Below are 22,781 nucleotides of genomic sequence, written 5' to 3'. Positions count from 1 at the left end.
AAGCACATTTTACCAATATGGGTACCACAGTATTCTATAGCAACATACCATCTTGTTTGTGCTTAGTGGGACCATTATTTGTTTTTGAACAAGACAAAACACACCTCCAGACTATGTAAGGTCTATTATTATATCTATGACCAAGAAGTAGAGTAACTTCTACAATTACCTGACCTAAACCTAATTGAGATGGTTTTGCATTAGGCTAGACTGCAGAGTGAAGGAAAAATAGCTAAGTTCAGTTTATATGGGAACTCATGACCTGATGACCTCATCAAGCTGAGAAAATGCCAAAAGTAAGGATGCAAATGCAAGGTTGGTACTGTATGTAATTTATGTAAGTAAATGTATGTAATTTTTGTATGTAAAGTTGAATTTTCAGCTTCCAATATTTACCTGCTCCCATCTCCACAGGTGGACTAAATGAGCTGTTGCAGGCGCCGTTAGAGGCTTCAACTGAGAAATTGTAAATGTCACCACATTCCAGGCCTTCGATGGTGCAGGAGTTGACAGTGCTGCTACAGTAAAGCGCATCTCCATCAAGAGATTGGGCGCAGGCGAAATACTCCACAGCGCCCTGACTGGCATCCCAAGACAGACTGGCAGAATTGGTATTACAATCCAGAGTCACCGTGAGACCGGCGGGATCACAGGGTACTGTGAGGACAGAGAAAAGACCACAGTCACCAAAAATTTGATTATTAATGAGTTGGCGTCCATCTTGCCTTTGTTCTGAAAAACTCCAAATACATTTCTTGAAAATTACAAAAAGATTAAGAACTGTTTTTGTCTGATTGAATTTTCTGTCAAACAATGAATTCAATTTAAAACATTTCAACTTTAACATACACACTTGTTAATTTAATGATAAAAAACTGTCCAGAACATGGACAGTTTTGGTTTCTTTAAAGCTCTTGAAATTCCACTCAAGAGAAATCTGACCATTGCACTTAACAGACTGTTAATTATCCTATTATTATGCCCACGTATGTAAGGCAGCATTGATACCGAGTGGATAATCCTGGTGAAATGAACTAAAATAAACTAGAAATGCCTTATCATGTCTACCTGCTTGGAAGAACAAAGTACTGGGCTCGCTCGTGCAGTTCTCTCCTCTGGCGACGATGGATAAGAGGTACATCTGTCCGCAGTGCAGGTCTGACAGGGTGCAGTTGTTCACTGTGGTGTTGCAGCTCGTACTATGTCCATCACTTGCGGTGGCTACCAGCTCGTAAGATATAGCCACATGGGACTGTACCCACGATACTGTGACTCCATTCTCCTCACATGATGGCTCTACTGTCACGTTTTGTGGGGGACAGGGCGCTAAAGAGAGCAGAATAACCATAAATACTTCTATCACATCTGTATCCTGTATCCTGGGATCCACATATCAACCCATATGTGGATCAACTCAACATCAACCCATTCCTACTTTTTGTCCCTTCCCCCTAAATAGATACAGTTGCCTTCCTTGCCTGTGTGGTATTGACTTTTGCCTGTTTCTAACCATGATTAAAACTGAACTTTACCAACTTTAAACATTAACTGTCCGGTCTCCAGTCATGCTTTTTCCAAACCTGGTAATATTGATTACTAACTAAGCCAAAGTTCCTCTACTCAGTATAGTCTGTTTCAATTATGACAATGAATACATGATTCTCGTTAGTGATATGTCTGGAGTGATATACTGAATGACTGTACGTTGTCGTTGTAGTTTCTACAGATTACCTGCAGTATTGACCATACTGCTGGCCAATAATCAAGATGGGATAAAACCAATGTTTGAACCAATGAATGAATCGTTTCAGAGTATCTTTTGTAAAAAATCTCAGATGTCTATAGATTACAGCATTTCCCATTCTCATGTCCATTTTATCAACCATGATAACTTTGATGATTTGATACAGCGTGGATTCTGACCCTAATGAAAAATACCTGTAGTATGCTTCCTTGCTTTGCTTCTGAGGCTGCTGCACTTATCAGAAGAAGCTATTACTATGATGCTGTAATGCATGTCACAGCGGACGTCCGAGAGTTCACATGAAGTGGTGGTGCTGTTACAGGAGATGACGGTGTTGTCATGGCCGTCAGCATTCACCAGGTAGATGGGCGTGTCGTGTGTTGGTTCCCATTCAACAAGGATTGTGTCACTGTTGCATTCTGTTGTTGCATTAACGGCTGTTAGAGCGCAAGGACCTACGGGACAGGAAACATATGAAAAAACAATTAGCTTCAGAAAAGCAGTATGTAATCCATCAAAATGCTGTTGATCTGTTGTCACCCCAATATATTGAATGCAGCTTAATGCTTCATTTTAAGGGGTCACAAGCACAAAGCATAGCCTAAGATTGAGAACCATTGACTTAATGCATTAATATGGGAAAGTGCTTGTAACTTTGACAAGAAAAAGAAAAGCATAGCTTTCTGTTGAATACCTGTCTCAATCTGAAGGGTAGTACTGTTACTCTCGCTACTCTCACAGTAATTGTTGACAGCATAGACTCTGAGGGTGTAATTCGTTGCACATTTCAGATCTGACACTTGGCAGTGAGAGCTGGTGGCGGTGCAGCTGGAGTTGTGACCTCCAGCCTCCATGGCCCGCACAATGTAGTTGACGGCTCCTTGTGAGACGTCCCATGTCACCCAAACACCATCTGTTTTGCACTCCAGACGGACGTTAGCGTTCCTGGGTGGACATGGAGCTGTGGAATGTGAAGCAGAAAAAGAATGATCATGTAGACTGTAAGAATGTTTTTTTTTTACACTTGAGTAGTCACAAATACATAAAAGACATTAGGTGATATTGCAACAAGTGGTTGGCAGTTCCCTGATGAAATGTCTAAAATGTGAATTCATTATACAGAAAGCAGGGAATACCGGTTGACATATTGCTACACATAACTTTTGCATTTTAAGAACTTAAAGTTTACCTGAGGAAGTCTCTACAACAGCGCTCGGCTTACTCTCACAGCCATCTCTTACAGACAGCACAGTAATGTTGTAGCTTTGTCCACATGGTAGATTACTTAAAGTGCATGAGTTGTCACTGGAGTTACAGGGGAGTCTTGCACCGGTGTTGCTCACTGCCAGCACATAGAAATATTGGGCATCGGGGTTGGGGGACCAGGACACAGACATGGCGTCAGCATCACACTCTGATTCGACAGCCACATTTTGGGGTGCACAGGGGCCTGTGGAGGATAAAGAGAGGGCAGGGGTAGTGAGAACAAAAGTGGCAGGTTAATATGGTATAGTTTAATCTACTCCAACAAAAGCTGGCAGTCAAATAAAAGTCCGGCAGGCAGTAGCTACTTTTGAAGTACTGCAATGGAACAGTGCAAATGACAAGAAATAAAGGCCCGTCTCTAATATAGGCCTGCTTAAAATAAAGGTCTGGTATAGTCTGCAGTTGAGGTAAATAAAAGCCTTGTCCATATTTTTACTACACAGATGATTTCAAACTTGAGGGACATTGTACACTGGAGAAAAGTATTTTTGAAACCAGCCAATCCACCCATTTCACTATAACAACAAATAATACTGTCATCACTATTTCTATTGAGTTTGGTCCCCCATGGTTTACAATACCTGTTCGCACGTAGGCTTTGTCACTCTCCACACTGGTACAGGAGTCATCCATGCTGAACACGCTTACAGTGTAGGTCTGTCCACATTGCACATCACTCAGATCACAATAGGTTTCAGTGTTTTCACATTCAATAGTGTGGCTTCCGTCTGCTGTAACACCCACTGCGCGATAGGAGAGCGCTCCACTGGCTCGCTCCCAAGTCACTGCAATAATGTTTGAGTGGCACTGTAGGGAAGCCTTAACATTGGTGGGCTTGCAAGGCACTGAGAGACAAAAGAGGACAGATGTGAGCAGTGAGATAATAGAGTTCCTGTGGCAATAAGACATTTCACATGTCAACATCACGCTTAAAAAAGTGATAACAGACAGATTCTTTTACAAGGCTAACTAAATTAAAAAGGTCAGAGCAAATATAATATAGGTTTTGAACCACTGGGACGAGTGTGTTTTACGGAAGAGCAATGTCAGTGTTGTGGAATTGTTCACATAAATGGGCTCAGACTAAGTAATATCAGCTGGCTGCCATGTGTTGTGTTGTGTTTTTAAAATTCTGAATTCATTGTTATAACTCATGTATATTGTTCTGTTCTGACAATAAAAGAATAATACTGTATCATATTGTAATCATGAATTAGCAGAAATCCTAGCTGAGTTTATTATGAGTGTATTATTCTTTCGACTGACTTTACTTCACTTCACATTAATAACACCCCACATGAACACTCACAGTGAAATCATTGCTTTGTTTTAACACTTACCTGACTGCAGGTTGAGAAAAGCATCTTTGCTGCCACACTGTTGATCCTTAGCTGTCACTGTCAGGTTGTAAAGCTGGCCGCAATGCATGTCAGGTAGCTGGCAACTGTTTGATGTGCTGCTACATGTTGGCCTGTGACCATCGGGCCCAAAAGCTTGCACCATGTAGGAGGAAACACCATCCTCTACTTCCCACGACACAACGCCGGTGTCATTACTGCATATCATCTCGGCTGTCACATTTAGTGGTACACATGGCACTACAGACAGACAGACAGACAGACAGGTATGTCTGAGGTCAGATATAAATAGCGCTTTAATATAACAGCAGAGCTGCACTGAATATTACAGTTTAAGATAAAGGTCCAATGAAGGCACCACATTATTAAAACAAATGAAATCTTGACTCTACCTGTGTTGATCTCCACAGCCGAGCTTTCAGCACTGCTACATGTCCCATCTGAAGCGCTAACAGTGACAGAGTAGCTCAGGCCACACAGTAAGTCATCGAAATCGCATGTTGTTTGACTGCTGTTGCACATTGATGCATAGCCACCGTTACCCTGTGCAACTGTGGTGTATGATGTAGCCCCTTTGCTGGGCTCCCAAGAGACTGCCACAACTCCAGACTCACAAACCACCCGGGCCTCCACCTGCTGCGGTACACAGGGCACTGCACAGACACAGCGGGAGAAATATTAATCTTGAATTATGATTTAGGATATTAATAATAAACAAATGGCGAACCATTACTGATAGTTAATCAGCACTGATGCTAAACAGCTTAATAAAAGTATTTTTATAACACATGCATAATCTTCTCCTACTCTGACTCTGATAACAGAAACATCCAGATATATCCAAAATATTTTCCAAAGGTCATCCTTACCTGCTTGCAGCTGTTTTATTTCACTGCTGGAGACATTGCACACACTGTTAACGGCACGCACACTGATATTGTAGGTAAAACCACACATGAGGTCCGGGAGGATGCAGGACAGTGAGCTTGTCTCACAACCAGTTTCATCTTCTTCCACACCAAAGGCTTGGACAATGTAGTAGTCAGCTCCTCTGCTGGCCTCCCACTGCACAGAGGCTTTGTTGGTGGAGCAGGTCAGTTCAAATGCAAGACCTTCAGGAGCACAAGGCACTGGAGGAGAAAAGGGGAAGTGAGAGGAGAAAGGTAGCTTTTGATCAATGTCAGTTGTGTCATGAACCAGATGCTAGATTTGGTCCATTTTTGTGTTATCAGTTATCATATAGTAGTAGCTGTTTTGCACTTGTAACCATCAGTGTGGTCAAGCATCTGCTGAACACACCCTTGCATTGTCAGAAGCCTCTACAGGTCAGAAAATAAGATTTTCAGAAGGTGTTAAATTAACAAAAACAAACAAACAAACAGACAGACAGACAAACAAGCAAACAAACAAACCTAAAAGTGACACACAATCACATTTAATTTTAATTTCTTGATTCATGGTGCTCTTTTGAGTGCTCACCTGACTCCACCTGCAAACTAGCACTTGAAGGGCTGCTGCAGTCCTCATTTGAGGCCACAGTCCTCACATTATAGATCTCGCCACACTGCAGAGCCTGTAGCTCGCAGTTGGTGAGGTTGGTGGTGCAGGTGGAAACATGGCCTCTGGAGGACTGGGCTGTTGCGGTGTAGGTCACAGCACCCTCAGCAAAGGCCCATTCAAAGAGGGCAGAGTTGGTATAGCAGTCCAGAACCACTGAGCCAGGGATAGGTGTGCAGGGAGCTGGAAGATGCAAGAAACAGTGGACTGGAGTAACACTTAACACACATTAAGAGCGAGTCCAAATATTAGGACATCCAAGAGAGATTAATGTCTGTGCAGATGTTCTACCTGTTTTGAAATGTGTTGCTGGGCTGGGTAAACTTGAACAAATATTATCCGATGCCACCACCTGGACAGAGTAGGACTGTCCACAGACTAGTTTGGTCAAGGTACACAGTTGGTTGGACGTCTCACAGTGGGATATTTCTCCCTGTGTGCTCAAAGCCGTCACGTTGTAGAGCAGAGCCCCTTTACTGGCACTCCAGGACACGACAGCCTGATCTGTAGAGCAGTCCAACTTCACAGCCACGTCAGTAGGAATACAAGGCACTGGAAAAAGGCATGGGGAGAAGATTGTAGTTAGTTTAATTTTGTAACTGTGTAGTGACAAGATGTTTGAGATCATCTAAACAAGCCTGAGAAATACAGAGTCTTCATTTTAAAGAAGTATTAAATGGATCCAAGAAGTCTCTAGAATAAAATAAAACTATTGTCCAGAATTTCTCACCTGACTGCAGCATGTCGGGCTCACTTGGGTCCGACTGACAGTCCCCGCGTGTGGCGACAACAGTTACAGTGTAGTTCTGTCCGCATTGTACATTGGGAATGCCACACTGTTCCTCGTCAGAGTAGCAGCTTAGTGATTGACCATCCCTCTGCGTCACTGTGGCGGTGTAGAAATCCGCCCCAGCCGAGCCAGTCCATGATACCGCGGCAATGTTAAAGATGCAGTTCATCTTACTGGAGACGCTAGTGGGAGAGCAGGGCTCTGAGGGAAGGAGAAGGAATAGATTACAAGGAGTATATGCACTCTTAATGTAGGCAACCTCAAGGTCCCCTTATCAGAGGTCATAAAAGGCTTCTAAAACTTGTGCTTTAAGGTGCATGGAATAGGAATGTACCTGAATAGAGCCTTGAGGGCTGACTGGGTTGGCTTGTGCACTCAGAGTCTGATGCCTGAACAGACAGGAAGTACTCCTGGCCACACTGGAGCTCAGAAAAGAAGGTCCAGGTCACATCGGTGGATACCTCCATTTTGTGGCCACTGTTCGTCTGCGCTGTCGCAATGTAAGACGTGGCAGTTTCACTGGCGTTCCAGGACATCGTCGCCACCTTAGAAACAGATAACAATATAATATTTTAATCTTTACATACAAATATGTATTAAATTAGGCTAAAAAAATAGATTAAAAAAAAGTTAAAAAAGGTAAATGTTTACCTTTATAGTACAGTTCATATGTGATACCACCATCTGAGGAATACAGGGTGCTAAAAAAAAAGACAAAACTTTTGTTGTGAGTAGAGCAACAACAGGTTGGCCTATAAAGTGTCAGAAAACAGTATAAAATGCTCATCATGATTTTCCAGAGCCTCAAACAGCTCAGAATCGATAGATATAAATAGATAAATAGCAAATCATTGCGATGGAAATGCTAGAACATGGAAACGTTTAACATTTTTGCTTAAAAAAATGACAAACAAATAATCGATTATCAAAATTGTTGTAGATTCACTTATTTCTTCATTCTTGTTGGACTTCTGTCTGAGCTTTAATTTCTGTGGCATTCTGTGTTCATTGTCATGTTTGATCAATAAAATTCACCATACAAACTTCCAAGTTTTCATCTAATGTTCGAGGGTACTTTGATTTCTCTCTGGCTTACCCATTCGTATCCGTGCCGTGCTGTTGCTTGGCATGCTGGTGCAATATTGATCTAGAGCAATGACGTGAACGCTGTAATGGTCACCACAGTGCAGGTCATCCCAGGTGCAGTTGGTGGTGTTTGTGACGCACACATGGGTGTGGCTGTCCTCTCCCACTGCTATAGCCATGTAGGTTTCCGCCCCATCGCTCATGGCCCAGCTGGCCATACCCAGGTTGTTCTCACAGTGTGTAAAGGTCTGTACATCCTGAGGCACGCAGGGACCTGAGGAGGAAGTGCGTTGCTGTTGCATTATAACGAATTTACTATAATGTACACCACATCAGTCAAAAATATAAATAGGATGCATACCTGTCTTGAGTTCTCCAAATGTGCTTACAGCACTGTCACAGCGATCATCTTGAGCCATTACAGTGAAGGTATATTCTTGTCCACAGGGCAAGTCAAACATGGCTGTTGTCTCGTTGGTTTGGAGAGAGTCAACGTATCCCAAGTTTCCTGTGGCTGTAACCACGTAGCGTAATGCCCCATCAGCCGCCAACCAATCTAACACCACCGTATCATTGTCACATGACCCACTCGCTGTCAAACCAGTTGGCTGACAGGGTCCTGGAAGAAAAGGAGTTAGAAATTAACGTCACACAATGTCCTTCAGACAGTGATGACCTGAAACAGATATATTGGTATGGGCATGTATTTGTCTGATATGCAGTATGGTGTAATATGACTGCTAAGACTTTTTCACAACATAAAAGAGAAAAAGATGATAAACTATAAATATACCAAAAATGAATATCGTGGCAGATGAATTGTAAATTATATTACTGATTAACTGACAAATGATTTCAGCTATGGTTTTTGGTATTTTGGCTGGTTTTGACTGAGTAGAAACTATTTATTAATTAGAAAAACTTAATGAGATAAATTGATCAGTAACTTTTTTGTTTGCAACTAAAAACCCAATCCCTTGATAAATGAATCAGTTAGATATTAAGTTGATAAAAATGAGCCCTACCTGTCTGAATCTCCACAGTGTCACTGGTTTCACTGTAGCACATGCTACCATATGCAGTTACAGAGAACTCATAGGTTTCCCCACACTCTAAGTTGGGGAACTGGCAGGTGGGGTTGGTCGAGTTGCACTGCAAAAACATTCCCATGTAGTGGTGGGCAGTAGCCATGTATAACTCCACCCCCTCTGCTTCGTCCCAGTACATGCTGGCTGTACTTGTTCCACACGCCATGACCACTCCAACACGCAAAGGTTTACAGGGCCCTGGACAACATGTTTAGGTAAGTGTCAACATATCTGAGAAAAATTCACCCTGAATGAGGATCAAGGGTGAATGTTCTTGAACACATTTCAAAAATCATAAATAAATTTACAATCAATGATCCATTTAATTGACTCCAACTACTTCAGTACAAGATGCTGCTCAACTCACGTGTGCTGAAGGTAACATTAGTGTGTGTCTCAATCTGGCAGTTTGCGTCAATGGTTGTGAGGCTGACCATATACGCCTCACCACACTGCAGATTATTCAAATCACAATGGTCCTCCTCGGTCTGACATGTAGCCCGGTGGCCATTTGTCGCTAAAGCTGTCACCATGTAGGTGTCCGCTCCGCTGGCGAAGCTCCAGGTGATTTCGGCCGTGTTGTTGTCGCAGTCCACATGAGCTGCCACATTTCCAGCTCTACAGGGTGCTAAAGACAGAAGAGATGGACATGGATGCAATTTCATGAATCACACTTTGAATCTGCAATGATCTTCACACATTCAGTTACACTGCTCCAAATCTTAGATCCCATTCGAGAAAAACTCAAGTTGTTGAACTTATGCTACAGTACCAGTGTCGCCTACTATTTTGGAAAGTCGATTGCATCATTTTGAGTTCCATATAAAAATTTACGTTGAAGTAACATTTTCTGTGAATACATCTTGTACACCCTGGTAAATAAGATGGGAAATCAAGCGAAAAATCTACTTAATGAAGGGTGATAAATGTGTGTGACAATCATTTTCACAGTCAATCCATAAAATGTTAAAAATGTCTAATCCCTTTAAAAAAGTTGGCTCTGTTGGCAACATTGCATGTCACACGATGTCATGTAAACTGTGCTTAGATTAACACCAGCACTGATTCTTTATGAGTTACTTAAAAGGAATACATGCCAATGCACGAGAGAGGCAAATCACAAGTTTTCTGGCATGAACTTTTTTTAGACAGAGCATGCTCTCTGTCTGATTATATTTATGTCTTGAGGGTCATTTTCTAACTTAGGGCCAGTATATAGTATGCCATACCTGCAGTCAGCAATACAGTATTGGAGGCGCTACTGTTGAGCGTCTCTCCGATGGCGATGACATTGACGTAGTAGATGACTCCACAGTGGAGGCTGTTTACGTTGCAGAAAGTGTTGTTAGTGTTGCAGGACAGAGTGTGGCCATCACGGCCGGTAAGACTTGTCTCATAGGCCACTGCCCCTGTACTGGTCTCCCACGACACAGTTCCTACATCATTCTGACACTGCACGTTGGTCTCCACATTTTGGGGTGGGCAAGGCTCTGACGGCAGAAAAAGAGGCAGGACAGGTTGGTAGATGCAAAATGGACACTGATCATATTTTTTCATCTATGTTGCATAATAAAAAAAACACATCTTCCCACCTGTCTTCAACGAATCTGGTTGGGTCGAGGTGGATCCTTTGCACGCTTCATTGTTTGCAGTGACACTGATGTTGTACATCTGGCCACAGCCCATATTGTACAAAGCACAGAAGGTGTCGGTGGTGTTACAGGAGACCCTCCGGCCCTGAGAAGTTAACCCTTCAACTGTGTAGTAGTCAGCACCAGCCGTCTCGCCCCACTGCACCTGTCCGATCGTCATGCTGTATTGACTGGTGATATGTTCGGGGATGCATGACTCTGACAGAGAGGATAGAGGGAAAGTGCTGATGAGTAAATGAGTTAACTTTTCATGCTGTTAATAACATTCAAATCAATCATGCAAAAATTCTAGTCTTTTTTTAAAGATATTTTTGGGGCTTTTTCAAGCTTTATTAGATAGAGACAGCTGAAGATTGATAGGAAGGTGGAGAGAGAGGCCTGACAGGGAATAGCATGGAAGAGTGCCTGGTCAGATTTGAACCCTGGGCTGTTGCGGCAAGGACTGAGCCTTTGTACACGGGGCACATGCTCTACCTACTGAGCTCAACAGCCCCCCAATACTTGTAAATTCTACTTGATTTCTATTGGAAACCGTTTGTATTTTTCTAAATGTGATGTGCAAATTTTTAGATATTGTTAAAGAAAACAAGATGTCTTTTCAGTAACTAACATAGTTTGACACCACATTTTACATTTTAAATACCACAGGATTGATGGTTATGTTTCGTAACATATACATTTAAAGATTCCCTCCAGACATTTTTAAGACATACTCTGCTCTGAATAGGAATATTTACAAAACGCCAGATGTCTTTTACTTTACTTGAAAAGTCCATTCTCAATGCATATGAACTGGAGGTTTCCACATCACATAAGTTGCATATGGCTCACCATGACTGGCTTCCAGACTAGTTGTGATGTCACAAAATCATAATCACACATTCACACATTAAACACAGATTTATGGTGAGCAAAGAGAAACACTTCTTCAGAAGAAGATGCCTGTGACAACAGTTGTTTAATGACAAACTGCACAAATCTTTCTGTGCTGTGAGGTGACAATAAGCACACAATACTAAGTTTAGAGAGGTGATAAACGTGCATGCAGTTTGTTAAGCCTGCACACTGTTGCTCACCGGTAACCAGTACTCCTTGCATGTGACCGATGCTGCTGCATGTCCCTCCCAGAGCTTCGACAGAGATAGAGTAGCTCTGGCCACAAAGCACTCCATGGAGTTCACAGTTGGTGTGGACGGTCTCACAGGTGTCATTGTGACCTGATGCAGAGATTGCCGTGACCACATACTTCTCAGCTCCACCGGTTGAGAACCACGCCACCAGGGCTGTCCGCGAGTTGCAGTCCATCACTGCCTTGATATGTCTCGGTTTACAGGGAACTGAAAGGACAATTAAGTTAATTATGAAGGTTAGGAGTTCAGCTGTCTTTAATTATGTAAGTACATCTTCCTGAAAAGATCTAGAGAAGAAGGACAAGCTTATTAATGATGACAAATATACAGTGTATCGTCTACAGGATTAACATGAAAACAGTGCAAATGCAATATAGAGAGACAAAACATTTGACTAAAATCTAATTTAATAAATAATTTTACATAATTACACAACAAAATGTAGCAGAGAGTTTTAGCGAGAACAAAACTACAAAGAGGTTTCACTCAACACTTTTTATCTCAAGTATAAAATATGAAAACAAAGACAAAAATAGGTTGTCTACCCACCTGAAGATATGTCAATCACCGAAGTGGGCTGGCTGTTGCAGTAACCATCCGAGGAGACCACGGATACATGGTAGATCAGCCCGCAGCCGAGTCCTGTCACATTGCAGGAGCCCTCAGTTGTACCCTGGCAGGTTGTGACCTGATTGTTACTGTCCTCCACTGTGGCGATATAGGAGTCAGCTCCTAGGCTCTCAGACCAGGACACAATCAGAGCGTTGGCCTCACAGTCCACCACAGAGCTGATGCTTGCAGGGGTGCATGGCACTGTTGAGAAGAAATAGCTTAGCTTAGCATAAAGAGTGAAAACAGAGTGAAATAGCTAGCCTGGGTATGTCTAAAGGCTCTTGATAACTTATGTTCTTATAAAAACTTGTATTTCAGTATTACAAAGTGAAAGTCTGCACATACCAGTCTTGATTCTCACACTGTCGCTTGGTTTGCTCGTGCAGTCTCTGTCCTCTGCCTGTACAGTGACTGTGTAATACTCTCCACAGTGCAGGTCTGTCAGGTCACAACGGTTCTCGGGGGAGCTGCATTCATGTATGTGGCCATCATCGGCCACAGCCTTCACTCTGTAAAAATTTCCTAGTCCTTTGTTGTAGCTCCACGTTGCTGAGGCCACATTGTTGCTGCAGCTCAGACTCACTGAGAGGTTCTGAGGAATACAAGGCGCTGAGGGGGAGAGGTCAATTTAGAAATGTCTTTATAAATTTTTCCATTGTAATCCGCACTGTAACAGTGACTGTATTTTATTCTGTGCTCCTAATTCTTGTATATACCATACCTGTCCTGACGATGTCTCCAGCGCTCTGGGAGCTGTTGCACGTTCGCCCCTCAGCCATTACAAGTAGAATGTACATTTCTCCACATGGCAGATCGGTGATGTCACAGCTGGTGTCCGATGTGGTACAGCAGGAAGTTCCTTCATTTATGTGCTCCAGGGTCGCAGTGTAGGTTACTGCACCAGGAACTGGTGACCAGGAGACACTAACTGTGCTATTGTCGCAGATCACTATATTCTGTACGTCCACAGGAGGACAAGGAGCTGTGAAAAGAGAAGAAATGTGAAGTCAATTTAAAATTTACTTCCTGACTATCACCCTTGTATGGCTCTGATCGGTACTTATATTACAAAAATACATTCAGATCAAAACAAAAGGCAGTCATAATGCTTAAAATTCAAGTCACTTTACACCAACAATGTAGTTGGACATCCGGAAAATTATGAATACTAAAATTATTTTTTATTTACCTGTCTCAGTTGTGAAAGCATTGCTGTGTGCACTGGAGCACTGACTGTTGACGGCCTGGATGGTGAAGGTGTAGTTGTTACTGCAATTGAGTGGAGGCACACTACACGTGTTTTCACTCGTGGAGTTGCATTCAAATGATATGATGACAGGGCTCTCGCCATATGGATAATAAGAGACGACATAGCTCTCGGCCCCAGCAGATTCCTCATATAGCACAAAGCCCGAGTTTGTTAGGCAGTCAATCTCCACCTCATTCAGGAAAGGTACACAGGGAACTGGAGGTTAACAAGGAACAAGAATATTAGCTCGGCGTAGTCATAGATTTTTCTTGAGAGAGGTGGCTGGCTGTTTTGGAACCTAAAAAAGAGTTTTTGATAACTGAGCACTGCATTAACTATGAAATTGAAATGCAAATTTAAAAATTGTACTTGTCGGACACATTAGTAAATATGGTTATTTGCTTTAAATAAGTTAAATAAAAATATTGATACCACTGTCACACCCAGCAGCCAGTTATCTTACTTGACTGGAAACCAAAGAAAAAGCAAGCCTGGCTTTGTCCAAAATCCACCAACTACAACCACCTTGTATTGTGGATTTATGGGGAATTATGTACCAGACTATTTCTTGGCTGGGAACAATGACTTCCTGGTTACCTGCAAACCTCATGACGACACCAAGACTCAAGGAAGTCACTGTGCCTGGCCAAGAAATAATTCTGTTTATAATCTCCATTAAATTTGTTATTTATCGCTTTAGCGCCATGGTTTTTGTTTAGATTAAAGAAAGGAGATATATCATGTTAGTTAATGACCTTTAGAGATTCTGGTACGTGGATTTTTGCTATTTTTAGACAGAGCCAGGCTAGCTGTTTCCCCAAAGCTAAACTAACCTAAGCTAGAGGGAGAGCCAATGTGTGTTTCCTGAGCAAAAATAATTACACGAAATATGAAACTTGAAATGTGAAATATTGCATGAGAAAAATAGAGAAATAGAAATTAGTGCTACCTGCAGAAAATCAAACTTAAAAGGATTGGAACAATTGTTATAAAAATTTGAAATGAAAAAAGTTGTAAGTGCATATTACTGCTGTGTTAAATGCGTTAAAATGTTAAAAACAAGACAAGACATAAACCATAAGAGGAAAGATAAAGTGACAGTATTTGTGCACAGGAGAGTTTACATCTGCCTCTTTAGTGAACTGAAACTAAAATATTATTGATCCTTGCCTGTAGTGACTACTTGCACGGGGCTGTCTCTGCCCACACATCCGTCCATGGATGGTGTGATGGTGACGTTGTACCTGGTCCCGCACTCCAGTGTGCTGATACTACAGCCGCTGGTTGTGCCACTGCAGGTGTAATTGTGACCTGCAGTGTCAACTGCAGACACCGTGTACACGACTCCTGGTACACTGTTGCTCCAGGTTACAGATAGAACGCCGGTGGTACAGTCGACAGTGGGAACGAAGGTCGGGAGAGGGCAGGGAGCTGAGAGGAAAAGTGGAAGAAAAATAAGTTAATTCAAGGATTTCACAAAGCAACAACATTCAAACAAGCTCTGAAGCTTTACCTACCTGTAAGGACCTGCTTTGCGGGACTGGTGGAGCTGTTGCAGGCTTCATCTTCAGCCAACACTGTGACATCGTAGGTCAGACCGCACTGCAAATTGGGTACTACACAGTAATTCTCATCGGTGTTGCAACTGCTTGCGTGTCCTTGGCTGCTCACCACGGAGGCATGGAACTGAACAACGTGACCTGTTGACTCCCAGGTAATATTGAGGACACCAGACAGACAGGCCAATTCGGTTTGTACGTTCTGTGGCACACAAGGAGCTGGAGAGAGTGGTTAGAGAAAACAAGCATGTGAGATACTGAACCTCAAGTTGCTGCTTGGGTATGATTTGATAAAATGATTGCAGCAACAGGTAACAGGAAATGACATGTCAAGTTCTTGCAGTTTCATGAGAGGCAAATATGTCTTTGGTTTAAATATACCTGTGCGAAATATTTCAATGTTACTCTTGGATCCAAAGCAATTTTGATCAACACCAACAGCATAGACATGGTACTGCTGTCCACACGGTAGATCAAATATCTGGCAGGTGGTGCTAGTGGTGTTACAGGACCATCGGTGTTGCTCTGCATCCACGGCCATGACCATGTATGAGGCCGAGCCCTGCGAGGCTTGCCACGACACTGAGATGTCATTTGATTCACAGGAAGAGTCGACTGTGAGGTGGGTTGGAGGGCAGGGAGCTAGAGGAGTGACAAAAGTGAGTCTGATCATTCACATGCATCCTTTCATACATTAAAATAAATACAACATAATAAATATAATATAATAAATAAAAATAGTATATAATACATTTTATGATACATATTTCAATGATTGCTGGTTCTGTATAAAACTTTAGTTCAGTAACTGTAACTGAAAGTAACAGGCAGCAGGCAAACTCTAAAATATATGGAAGTTACCCGAGACGATTCTCTGCCATTCTTGAGGAGGACTTGGGCAGTTCTGTCCCTGTCCACTGACTTTCACAGTGTAGGTCTCTCCGCAGTGCAGAGAGGTAATGTTGCATGACGAGCCGTTGGTGGAGCAGCTCTGCACAGGTGTGATTGCAGAGTTCTCAGCCGTGGCGTTGTAGTCGAGGATCCCGCGACCGGGTGTCCAAGACACCAATGCTGTGTTGGTGTCGCAGTCCAAATTAACCTGTAGGCCACTGAGAGGGCAAGGAACTATGCAGAGAAGGATGTAGAGAGGTAAAAGGCTCTTTAGCAACACTGAGTGGCAGCCCTAAGGAACAACATCTTTCTGCACAACCCCTAATGTTTCAAGCTTACTTTTGCTCATCAAATCATATGGCCTAAAGCAGTACTTTCTAAACAGATACTGTTTCTTTTGTTACCTGTGGTGATGTTGACGGACTCACTGACCAGACTGACACAGGAGTCATGGCGAGCCACTACTGTAATGGTGTAGACCTGCCCACATTCCAGGTTAGGGAAATTACAGTTGGTGTCTATGTTGATACATTCCCTAACATCGTCAGGACTGCTCCGAGCATAAACGACATAAGATGTGGCACCACTGGATGGATCCCATGTAACCGTAGTGATACCAGTCATGCAGTCCACTTGTGCTGTGACGTGGGTGGGAACACATGGAGCTGGTGTAGAGAGACAGAGAGAGAGAGAGAGAGAGAGTTCAGTTTGTTATTTATTGCAGTTTTCTTTAGTACAAGTGGTGGAAAGCAACTAAGTACACTTACTGTACTTAAGTACAGGAGGCCATTTTCACAGCACCATGTTCTTTGCTTTTATTAGTTATTAGTACCTGTGTTGACCCTCTGTGCAAAAGCTGGTTGACTGCTGCATGTGTCTGTGTGACCGACCACATTGATGGAGTAGGTCTTTCCGCAGGATAGATTCTCGAAGGTGCAGTTGGAGGTGGTGGAGTTGCAGGTGGTGGTAGCTCCTCTGCTGTTCACTGCTGACACCACATCATTCTGGTCTGGGCCAGAGTTTTCCCAGGTCACTGTGAGTATATCAGTGCTGCACTCCAGAATTGTCTGCACGTTTTCTAGTTTACAGGGAGCTGAGGATAAAGAGGTGGAGAATGATGAAGATGACAAGTGTTAGTTTGACACAGAGGCATTATGGGTATACAGGCATATGGCACACAGGCATGCAGCAGTAATTTAGTGCCCACTCAGTAACTATTCAGTTAAATACACTGTAATTCAAGAAGAAACTTGAACTTTTGCTACCTGATAGTATTGTGTAATCGGAGCCGTTGATGATGCCACAGTTGATTGATGACGTAGTGACGGCAATGCTGTAGTTGAGGCCACATTTTAGGTTCTGGATGGTGCATTGTGTGGTAGTGGAGTCACAGGTAACGCGGCTGCCATCACTGCCAATGGCGATTGCAGTGTAAGAGTCGAAATTGCCAGCGTTCCCGTCCCACTGTACGGCAAAGGTGTTAGCATTGCAATCCAGCACTGCCATCACATTTTCAGGCAGACAGGGAGCTGTGGGAAGGAGCAAGAGCACAAAACTGATTGATTGATGATCGAATCATTCATGCATTGGTTTTGAGCTTCAAAACAAAAAGAAACACTGACAGTGCAATCCAAACATCTGCAGGGAGAAGCAGGTGTCATTTACCCGAGTCAAAAGTTAAGACTGCTCCTGTGCTGCTGTTGCATGTTGCACTGGAAGCGATCACAATTGCCCTGTACTGGTGTCCACAGTCCAGCTTCACTGAGCATGTCGTTGTGTTGGTAGAACAGGTAACTACGTGGCCGTGGTTGCCAGTCATTGTAGCTACGTAGGAAATAGCATTGATGCTCGGCGACCAATTCAGTGTTCCCAAGTTGGTGCCACAGTCAGCTCTGGCAGTCAGGTTAGTTGGGGGACATGGAGCTGGCGGGAAAGAGATTTAGGAACAAATGAGTCTGCGTTCAACAGAGAAATCCAGCAAATCAACTGCATTTGCAGACCAAAAAGGGAGTGAAAGTTATAAAAAAAAAAATTTTTGTTATCCTTGGGTAGATTTTTTCAGATGTAGACACAAATAAACTAACCACTGATAGCTGGTACTCAGGTACTTTTTCTCACTATAACAGCTCTGCATTGCTGTAGGTGATATAGCCATGTATTAACCTGTTTCAGTTTGTATAGGCTCGCTGAAGTTGCTGGTGCACTGACTGTCATTGACAGCGACCGCCAGCATATACAACTCGCCACACTGCAGCCCGGTGAGTAGATAGGACGTTTGGGTTGTGGTGTAGTCGGCACTGGCCCCATCTTCGTAAGAATGGATTAAGTAGGTAGTATGACTTTCTGGACTTTGGTCCCAGCTAACTGTGATGTCATTGTTCGCGCAAGTTGTCACTCCGGTCAAACCAGATGGTGGGCACGGAACTAAGCACAAGACATGGAAGAGAGCGAGAGAGAGAGAGTAGCAAATGAACAGATTTAAATACAGATGTTCGCAAATTAAAGCCAATATCAACATTCAATTCATTCTAACATTAGTTGTTAATTGTAATATAATTGTTCAATACTAATAAATATGTAGGATAACAGTAATGAAATGCTTATTCTTTGGAGCTGGAGTGATTAGCGTAGCTTAGCATAAAGGCTGGAAGAAAGGGGGACTGGTTAGTCTGGCTCTGTCCAAAGTTCAGAAATACAAGCACCTCTAAAACTCACAAATTACCACATTATATATGTATATGTATATATGCTGTTTCTTTGAGCCTTAGAGATGTTGGCAGAAATACTCTGAAGTCTGGAATGAGACAGGCTAGCTGGTTCTCCTGCTTCCAGTCTTCCTATGGTAAGTTAGACTAACCTCCTCCTGACTCCAGTCTTGTACTTAATGCAGACTTGAGGTTGGTATTAATCTTCTCATGTTCTCATGAAACTGCATAACACAAAGGAGTCAGAAAAGAAAATGTTGAATACATCCTCTGACCTGTTCGGAAATTAAAAGGCTGGCTAGGTTCACTCGTGCAACCCCTCTCTATGGTGACCACCGTGACTTCAGCCTCCTCGCTGCAGTGGAGGTCTGTGAAGGTGCAGCCTGTTCCGCTAGACGTGCAGGTGTGGTTGTGATCATCTGTGGGATGTACTGCAGTGGCCACATAGAGATCTGCTTGAAGGGCATCAACCCAGGTCACATGGCCCAAGTTTCCAGCACACTGCAGGGACACATGAACGTTGGTAGGGGGACAGGGGCCTGAAAGACAAATAATGACAGGGGACTGATATTTAATATGTCTTAATATAACAACAAGTTATGACAAGTCTGGCATGTAGCAAACTAACAATTTTATATAACCGTCAAGAGGCAGCATCTAGTGGTATTGAAAGGAACTGCAACATTCACTATGAATGATCAACACAGCAAAACAAAAGTTACTTTTCTTAATATTCTATTACTTGTATAATATTTTTATATAAAATAATATTGGGTAATCCCAAACCAAAACCTAACTGTGTTATATTCCAGTTTCACCTCACCTGCAATGTAAGTGTGTGGGTAGCTGGTGAAGCCCTTGCAGGTTCTAGAAAAAGGGGTGACAGTGATCACGTAGGTCTGGGCGCAGTGCATGCTGGGTATGGAGCAACTTGTGTTGGTTGTGGTGCATTGTTTGGCGTCGCCGTCTCTGCCGTTCGCCATAACTTGGTAAGAAACTGCACCAGGACTTGGATTCCAGCTCACCACCCCTGTGTTGTTGTTGCACACTAGGGAGGTACTGAGATTCATGGGAGCACAGGGGGCTGATGGGAAACAAAGGGAGAAACACAATTTAGTCTTTATGTGAAAGTGCAAATATTCACTCACATACAATTCCATCTTTTGGGAACATTTCGCCCTGAATTTGAATTTCTTTTGATTTCCACTGAGAGGGTTTCAGATTCAAGCGTATGTGTTGGAAACATACCAAAATCCAGTCTTATCCAACTAATGATATCATTAAACAGTCAAATTATGGGAAATGTGTATATTTTTGTATATGTAAGCACTGCTTATCCTGTGATTAGGTAGCTAGTTCTTCATTTACATGACCTGGATAAACAGAGTCTATGTGTATATTTTATTTGCAATGGATGAATCATAACCCCCTTTTTAATGGACAATAACACAGCTAACACAGAACTGCCAAAAAATGCAGTTCATCAAAAGGCCACTTGAGGGGGCTACAAAATAAGTTAATCTCCATAGGCCCCCATGTTAAACTTCACAGCAGAAAAAAAACTGAATGCTTAGAGCCTGGTACAAAAATTTACAAGGTTTTAGTCTCTAGAGCTAATTTCCCCGTTCATGACAACTGTACTGAGTATGAACTCATCCATTTAAACTATATAGAGTCTTGAAGTTGTATAATTGAGTGCATAATTATGAGTATGGTCGTCTTGATTGACATGTGGCTGCTGTCACAGGTGGCTTGTTTAAGTAACCTGGCTTCTTTCAGTCCACCTCAGCTCCCCCCACAGTCCATGTATTTACCCATGTTTGGATTAGCCGGGAGAATTAAAAAAAAAAAAGTCACCCTTGACTTCCATATATTTTGTGTACAGTATAAAAATCATCTAGAAATCTTTTGAACCTCTTTGAATTTACCGTGCCACAAATCTGAAATCTAACATTTTTTTACGTTAAAGTAACATTACAGTTCAGACTTTTCATATCAATCTGATGTCTTACCTGTCTGTATTTCTGTTTCACCAGGCACAATGCTGTTGCAGTGGTCAGCCACGCTTATCACTTTCACTATGTATAATTGACCACAGAGCAGTGAGGGCACGGAGCAGTCGGTCTGGGTGGTGTTGCAGGTGGCTACGTTGTCTCCAGAAGTGAGTGTGACATAGAAACTTTTTCTTCCCAAACTGTCATCCCAGTTCACTAAGGCGATGCCAGTTTCACAGGAGTATGTGTAACCCACATTTGCAGGGGTACAGGGTGCTGGATGACAGAGGAGTACAGTCAGTTCCTTGGTGAGGACCTCCTTGATATCTCACAACATCAAGAGGCCCCAAATGCTTATAATACCATACAAGCCAAATGCTTAGCATCTCACACAACACAAAGAAACACACACTTTAAACAACATAAAATATAAACTACACAAATTATAGTGCACCAAGAAGAATCAATAACACTCTGCCTTTTGCACACAACAGCCTTACCACAAAGATAATGTAAAATTATGACTTACCTGTGACAATCTCAAAAGGAGAGCTCTGTTTGCCCCAACACTTGTCTCCTCTTGCGATAAGGTAGACGGTGTAGGTATTTCCACATTGCAGGTCATTCAGGACACAGCTGTTGACGGTGGAGGAGCTGCAGGACGCCAAGTTTCCAAAATTGGAGGTTGCATTGACCATGACCACCTCAGCATCTTCGTCCTCAACCCATGTGAACACGACGTGGTTGGTGGCACAATCCAAAGAGTAGTCCTGGATCACTGGAGCACAGGGGGCTGGACAAAAGATTGCCATACATTAAAAATTTGACTTTTGTCACAATGCAAAACCTCCTCTCCTAAACACACATGCATTGCAGAATTTGGCTAAGTCTGCCAGATTTTTACAATGTATGAACACCATTAGACCACACTCACTTATGACAATCTGCTCTGTTTCTTTACCTGTTGTAACGTTGGTTTTGGTGAGTATGGAGCTGTTGCATTTTCCATCCCCTGCCAGGACGGTCACAGTATAGTCCTCCCCACAGTGCATCTGGGTCAGGTCACAAGAAGTGGTGGTGGAGCGACAGGAGTCAAAGCGTCCATTGGCCTCAGCGAGGACTGTGTAGTAATTAGCTCCAGCGCTGGCCTCCCAAGTCACGGTCACTACACCAGTGAGGCAGTTGAGGTCGGCCATCACATTTGTAGGGTCACAGGGTGCTAATGCAGAGAGGGGAAGATGAGCATTACGACTATATTTAGGTTAGGACTGGATGGAAAGTATTATTATCATCTTATGGAAGTCATCGAAGAGTATACTTTGACATTTTACAGCACAAATTTCACTTTTTCAGCTGTACTGAGACTAAATGAATGCTAACAATGTTTTCAAGCCTGGATGTACTTGCTATAAATATATAGCAAGTACATCCAGGCTTGAAAAAGTTTGCTCAAAACTCACCTTTAAAAGTGCAGTGCAGATAATATTAGAGTGATAGGTAAATCTGACTAGAATATGGAAGAAGTAATGTCATACAAGGGGAATAATAGCTGTTAATAGGTATATATTCATATAGGTATATACTCAATATTCAGTATTTGTTTTGCTGTGTAATGGATAAAATAAGGCTGTCCTTACTTTATATTTTGAATATTGTCAACAAATCCCATGAAAAGACTAAAACAACAATGTTCGTACTTTCAGGCTTTCTTTCCCTATCTGTGTACCAAACCCCATGATCCCTACTTAACATGCAAATCTCGTAAAATTGATTGATATGTAAATAAATTGTTAATAATGACATTAATAAAAATAATAATGGTCCTGAAATAGCTGTGGTTTTCAGGAAACATTACTCAAACAGAAGTAAATAGTGAATTTGTTGGTCATTATTCTTGATTAATACGCTAGTACGATATGCTAATGAATATTTACAGCAGCAGGATGATGCATGTTCATTAAAACAAGGAACCATGTCACCCAGGCAACAGTGTGTCTGACTGATTTGTTTTGGATATCTATATTAAAAGAAATATTTGGTTAAATAGAAGATACTTGTGAATAGAAGCATTTATTGTTGGTTTCTGGTCATTTCATGGGC

The 22,781-nt window shown here is 42.4% G+C and overlaps 1 protein-coding gene across 1 annotated transcript in view; it reads right to left on the bottom strand.

Annotated features, from left to right (window-relative positions):
• Nucleotides 1-22,781, bottom strand: part of fndc7b (fibronectin type III domain containing 7b) — a 35,399-nt gene that overhangs the window by 3,015 nt on the left and 9,603 nt on the right. Inside the window, exons 10-48 of the mRNA XM_010748680.3 lie at nt 21,643-21,900; nt 21,211-21,474; nt 20,700-20,957; nt 19,511-19,771; nt 18,963-19,226; nt 18,146-18,406; nt 17,648-17,905; nt 17,248-17,511; nt 16,815-17,075; nt 16,387-16,647; nt 15,953-16,216; nt 15,473-15,733; nt 15,050-15,310; nt 14,703-14,963; nt 13,473-13,748; nt 13,005-13,265; nt 12,629-12,892; nt 12,221-12,484; nt 11,618-11,878; nt 10,482-10,739; nt 10,119-10,379; nt 9,257-9,517; nt 8,827-9,087; nt 8,163-8,420; nt 7,812-8,075; nt 7,367-7,416; nt 7,050-7,260; nt 6,656-6,916; nt 6,217-6,477; nt 5,848-6,108; nt 5,238-5,498; nt 4,761-5,021; nt 4,351-4,608; nt 3,592-3,855; nt 2,934-3,194; nt 2,439-2,705; nt 1,939-2,199; nt 1,069-1,326; nt 397-657 (exon numbers count right to left, since the gene is read on the bottom strand). Coding sequence (XP_010746982.3) covers nt 397-657; nt 1,069-1,326; nt 1,939-2,199; nt 2,439-2,705; nt 2,934-3,194; nt 3,592-3,855; nt 4,351-4,608; nt 4,761-5,021; nt 5,238-5,498; nt 5,848-6,108; nt 6,217-6,477; nt 6,656-6,916; nt 7,050-7,260; nt 7,367-7,416; nt 7,812-8,075; nt 8,163-8,420; nt 8,827-9,087; nt 9,257-9,517; nt 10,119-10,379; nt 10,482-10,739; nt 11,618-11,878; nt 12,221-12,484; nt 12,629-12,892; nt 13,005-13,265; nt 13,473-13,748; nt 14,703-14,963; nt 15,050-15,310; nt 15,473-15,733; nt 15,953-16,216; nt 16,387-16,647; nt 16,815-17,075; nt 17,248-17,511; nt 17,648-17,905; nt 18,146-18,406; nt 18,963-19,226; nt 19,511-19,771; nt 20,700-20,957; nt 21,211-21,474; nt 21,643-21,900 — 9,942 coding nt within the window. The remainder of the gene's footprint in view (nt 1-396; nt 658-1,068; nt 1,327-1,938; nt 2,200-2,438; nt 2,706-2,933; nt 3,195-3,591; nt 3,856-4,350; nt 4,609-4,760; nt 5,022-5,237; nt 5,499-5,847; nt 6,109-6,216; nt 6,478-6,655; nt 6,917-7,049; nt 7,261-7,366; nt 7,417-7,811; nt 8,076-8,162; nt 8,421-8,826; nt 9,088-9,256; nt 9,518-10,118; nt 10,380-10,481; nt 10,740-11,617; nt 11,879-12,220; nt 12,485-12,628; nt 12,893-13,004; nt 13,266-13,472; nt 13,749-14,702; nt 14,964-15,049; nt 15,311-15,472; nt 15,734-15,952; nt 16,217-16,386; nt 16,648-16,814; nt 17,076-17,247; nt 17,512-17,647; nt 17,906-18,145; nt 18,407-18,962; nt 19,227-19,510; nt 19,772-20,699; nt 20,958-21,210; nt 21,475-21,642; nt 21,901-22,781) is intronic.

This window comes from Larimichthys crocea, chromosome XVII, assembly GCF_000972845.2.
Source record: "Larimichthys crocea isolate SSNF chromosome XVII, L_crocea_2.0, whole genome shotgun sequence".
NCBI classification, from domain to species: Eukaryota; Metazoa; Chordata; class Actinopteri; family Sciaenidae; genus Larimichthys; species Larimichthys crocea.
This window is presented reverse-complemented; position numbering and strand designations above follow the sequence as displayed.